This window comes from Meriones unguiculatus, chromosome 3 (assembly GCF_030254825.1).
Source record: "Meriones unguiculatus strain TT.TT164.6M chromosome 3, Bangor_MerUng_6.1, whole genome shotgun sequence".
In the NCBI taxonomy this organism is placed as follows: domain Eukaryota; kingdom Metazoa; phylum Chordata; class Mammalia; order Rodentia; family Muridae; genus Meriones; species Meriones unguiculatus.
This window is the reverse complement of record NC_083351.1, coordinates 160,929,517-160,934,223: the sequence shown is the minus strand read 5'-3', so window position 1 is coordinate 160,934,223 and position 4,707 is coordinate 160,929,517. Positions and strand designations below refer to the sequence as shown.

General features: G+C 35.4%; 2 protein-coding genes across 14 annotated transcripts in view; one reads left to right on the top strand and one right to left on the bottom strand.

Annotated features, from left to right (window-relative positions):
• Positions 1-4,707, bottom strand: part of LOC110542799 (UDP-glucuronosyltransferase 2B31-like) — a 290,306-nt gene that overhangs the window by 149,262 nt on the left and 136,337 nt on the right. The window lies entirely within an intron of this gene.
• Positions 1-4,707, top strand: part of LOC132653186 (uncharacterized) — a 41,355-nt gene that overhangs the window by 18,465 nt on the left and 18,183 nt on the right. For 4 of the 13 annotated variants that reach the window (XR_009590944.1, XR_009590942.1, XR_009590941.1 and 1 more), the window contains exon 3: positions 3,809-3,975. Coding sequence is in view for 2 of the 13 variants with exons in the window: in XM_060380878.1 (XP_060236861.1) it covers positions 3,415-3,491; positions 3,809-3,975 (244 nt within the window). In the remaining 11 variants the exon portion in view is untranslated. Of the gene's footprint in view, positions 1-2,667; positions 3,179-3,202; positions 3,492-3,808; positions 4,341-4,707 lie in introns of those variants that run through there. The other 9 variants (XR_009590943.1, XR_009590938.1, XM_060380878.1 and 6 more) reach the window with 4 other exon arrangements.

The following is a 4,707-nucleotide window of genomic DNA, read 5'->3' as shown; positions in this document are numbered from 1 at the left end:
GTAAGCACTGAGGGGAATTTTTTCTGTTTGGCTTGCTAAAGATTTACAATCTTTCCTTAAGATGCTTGAGCTAGCCTGTCCTTAAAACTTATAGTATAATACAAAACTTTTTGACCTCCTATGTTTGCCTATCTTCTTTCTGCCTCATCATAAATACCTGTGTTAGGTAATGGTTTTGTAGTAGCTTTACTGCAGTGGGAATATCCAGAACATTTATCCTAACAGATCCTGATTAAACATTTTCTTTAGAAAGCCCTAAAACTCTTGTCCTTTAACTACCTACAATGTTTGGGTTTTCCATAAGCAATTCCTGATGCTGAATCTGATTTATTACCTCTCCTAAAATGTTATTTTCCTGCTACTCTTATTTGCTAAAGCTTTTAGTGATCTGTTAGAACTGTTTCCTTGAATAGTTAATTGTACTGTTTCAAGAATCATAGAGAAACAGCAAAAAAGGAGCTTATCAATTCCAGCCTTGTAACCAAATAAGAGTGGGACTTAAAATACGTCTTTTGGCTTAGATGGCCATGTTAGGGTTCTTGCTAGGGACTTCCAGGAAGCTGATTCCCATAGGAAACGTGTCTTCTCGTCTGTTTGCATAATTTTATGCTTGCATAACACATTTTTATGCTATACAGACAGTTCTGGAGTTAGTGTAGTAATTCCCCCTTTTTTGTTTTTTAGAAGTAATTTGAATAAGTCATGCCTTATGATGTGGATGGAGTGGAGCATCAATCTAAAAAGACAAGGAAACAAGAGCACAACCAATAAGAATAATAAAATTAGGACCCCTATTAATGTTAATTATTGAGTCCAATTTAAAGGATTTAAATTTCTAATTTTTGACTCTTAATTAGAAGCTCAAACTTGCTCAAATTTAAACTTGCTTCATCCAAATGAGCCTTGCTAATTGCTGCTATATTTTTCTTGTAAACTATCTAAATCATGAGTAATATCCGTATCCTTTTAGATTCCTTGTAAATGATTTTTTACCTCTTTTTCACTGGTTAGAAGCATTTATCTTAGATTTTAAACTTTTTATCTATAATAGATTGTTTTGAAAGAGCTAAGGGAATATTCCTATTTATTTCATTAATGAAGTTTGCTGTATGTATAGCAAAAGTAGTCAAAATCGCAATTAATGCTGAAATTCCTAATATAAGTGATGTAACAAATCTTTTAGGCCTAATTAATTTACTTAACTTTTTTAAAATCCTTAAAGCAGTATTATTGTACCATCCTTCTCTTTGTAGATCGACAGGAAGCATAACATAGGCAAGTCTCTTAACTAAAATCGTAACAGCAGTTTGACACATAAGTAATGATAATACAACAGGAAATATAAATTCAGGAGTCTTCGGCTTTTGCTGGGTCTTCACCAGTTTCTTCACTGCTTTTATCAGGCATTTTAGTTGTGTCCAGATCTTCTTGGAGACCTTGGGGAGCTAATGCCAGGATTTTGGGACCTTCTGTCATGATAAACTCACACACGTTAAAATATCATATTCATCAGATCTCTGACAAGTTTGAGGGCCAGCATATCTGAGTTACTTTTGTTTATTTTTTTTCTGCTTTAAATTGTATTTTATAAAGCAGAATGCTATAATCTTTAATTTTAGCATATTTCTTAGATGCATGTTTTAGAACTGACTGCATAACAGAGCAGTACAGAACAATTCAAAATTGTATGAATTATTTTAGCCATAACAAACCGATCAGCCAGAATTCTTTTCCGTCAAAAGAGCATAAGAAAACATTTTGCAATAAAGAATCACCAGCCTTTTAAATGAAGTACAATGTACTTTATAGTTCTTTCTTAAATCATATTTACCCTCTGGCTTTTTATACATACATAAACCTCTGCAACATTCTATATACCTACAGCTTCCTAGCTTTCTTTTTCTGGTTTAACCAGACATTTTTACTTTAGACAAGCTATTTCCTTCTTTAATATCTCTTGCTTATTCTTTCTTTCTCTTTAGAAAACAGAAAAACTGCCATTAAATTTTTTTTAATTTTTTTAAAGGGTTGGGAGACTGTTTTAAGATCTTTGCTTAAAAAATCTGATAAACTGTAAACATTTTATCACCTTAAACATCTAAATAATTTTTAAAGCTCATTTTTGTAATATCAAAACAAAGTATCTTCTTTAGGAGTGAATTTACAAAGCATATCCATACTTTTAAAAGTCAAAACTAGATTTTAAGACCAAAATTTATCAGTGTAAACAATTTAACCTTTAGAACAAATGTCAACTTAGAATAAGACTCCTGTTTTATCCTAAAAGGAAACAAAATTATTTTGACTTAGAGATTTTGAACCTCTGTTCTGAGCCACACAATGTGGCAATTTACATTGTTGTTGTTTAAACATATGCATTCATAGAAACTATAAACACATAGGCACATATACTTGTCTTAAACAAGAATTTGAATTTAACCTTAAGACATACCCAATTATTTTTTATCATATCAGCCATTTAAAATCAGTTGAAAATAATTATATAATGGCCATGTATTTAAACAGGCAGATGAAGTGGTTTGTTTTTTTTTTTTAATTGAACTTAGCTGTAATTCTAAACATTACAGCAAGTGCAGGGTTTTGTTTTGTTTTGTTTTGTTTTGTTTTGTTTTGTTTTGTTTTTCTATATCATTGTTTGATTTTTAAGTTGTAATTGACTTAAGCTCCCTAGGTGGGAGGAGGGAAGAGAGGCATGGTGAGATGGTGAGCTCCTGCCATTCACTTCCCTGCTGAGCTGGCATAGAGGCAGGGGGGAGGAGTTTTTCCTCATGCTCAGCAGCTGCAGCTGCTTCTGTACAAGGCTGGCCCTGCCTAGCTGTGTGTGCTCCAGAGCCAAGGACTAGTTTCAATTTTTAGCTGTCCTTTATGCAGCTGTATAGTTTCCTTTAACGGCTTTACCATTACTTTTGTTTCTCCTTGAAAATCTGAATCTATTACTCCTGGCAAAACTTTAAAGTTTCTTTTATAATTTGAGCTACAACCAATGATTAACCCAATCGTGCCTTGAAGTAAAGTCCCTAGGATGGAGGTGGAGATTAAGGTTATTCCATCCCATGATGAGAGGATTATATTTTTATTTACTGAGACATCCAAAGCAGCACTACCTGGAGTGGCTCTAGGCAATCATGGATAGTAAAGTCTGGAGCTTCAGGATTGAGTAAACTCCCCAATTTACACTTTTTGTGCTCTCTTTCTGATTTAGTTTTTTGTTTTGTTCTCTGACTTTTTGTCTTTTTCTCCTGTCAGAGCAGTTCCATCCTTGTGGGAACTTGGAGGAGCAGAGCCCTTTTTTGCTCCCTCCTGTTTATCCTTTCCTGGACACATTCTTTGCATGTGTTCCATCCTTCCACATTTAAAGTATGTGGGTTTGGAGGAGTTTCTTTTCCCTCCTCCATGAGTTTTCTTAACATAGGCAATGAATGTCTGACCTTTCCTGACTACAGCATATGTCATTTCTTGCATGACTGCTGGTGAGGCATTCATACAAGTCTTTATGTAATCTTGAATAGTCCCTGTCTTTTCAGAGGCCTAAGCAGATCCTGGCATAGGGAATTTGTATTCTCCCATGCTAACTGCTTTAACAATATTTCTGTTCCCTCAGATGGAGGCAACATCCTATTGGTTGCCTCCTCAAGTCGAGACACAAAGTCTTGATCTGAAACTCTAAAGCCTCGACTTGCTAACATATGTTTTGAAACCAAGAGGAACATTTTCTCTTGCTTTGACTCGGACTGCCCCAGGTTTACTTTTGATTACTCGCACCAAGCTGATTTAAACTTTTTTTCAGCAGGAACTGCAGATTCCTACCGAGAATCCTATCAGTTACCTTGGATGAAGGAAAGGAAAGAAAAGAGAAAGAATACCTGTTGCAAGCGCCACCTGCCACAGACCAGCCCCTTTGGGTGCCCCACGTCCGTGGGAGAATCAGGGAATTCAGATATCAGGAAGGCACAGGTAGGCAAAATGACAGTCAGACCCACACCAGGTGGTATTGGTTTGGATCTTCTGCGCTTTACTGAAGTCAAGCCAACACTTTTATAGTAATCTTACAAAGAAGCACCTTAAAGTTGACATATCCCCCGGAACATTTACAAAATTTATATTTTAACTGAAACAGTAACCTGGTAGAAGCAGTGTCTACAAAAAAATCTTGGCCTAACAGCCTCTTAAGCAGAGCAAACATAGAACTAGTGACTCATTTGCCAATTTAGCTAGTAGAGGGACAGGGGCTTGTTAAACTTGTGTTCTCTTTACGTAGTTTATTGTTAGTTAATAATCCTCTGAACTAGGTCAGCTAAGGATTTAGAACTCCCCTGGAGGTAAGCACTGAGGGGAATTTTTTCTGTTTGGCTTGCTAAAGATTTACAATCTTTCCTTAAGATGCTTGAGCTAGCCTGTCCTTAAAACTTATAGTATAATACAAAACTTTTTGACCTCCTATGTTTGCCTATCTTCTTTCTGCCTCATCATAAATACCTGTGTTAGGTAATGGTTTTGTAGTAGCTTTACTGCAGTGGGAATATCCAGAACATTTATCCTAACAGATCCTGATTAAACATTTTCTTTAGAAAGCCCTAAAACTCTTGTCCTTTAACTACCTACAATGTTTGGGTTTTCCATAAGCAATTCCTGATGCTGAATCTGATTTATTACCTCTCCTAAAATGTTATTTTCCTGCTACTCTTA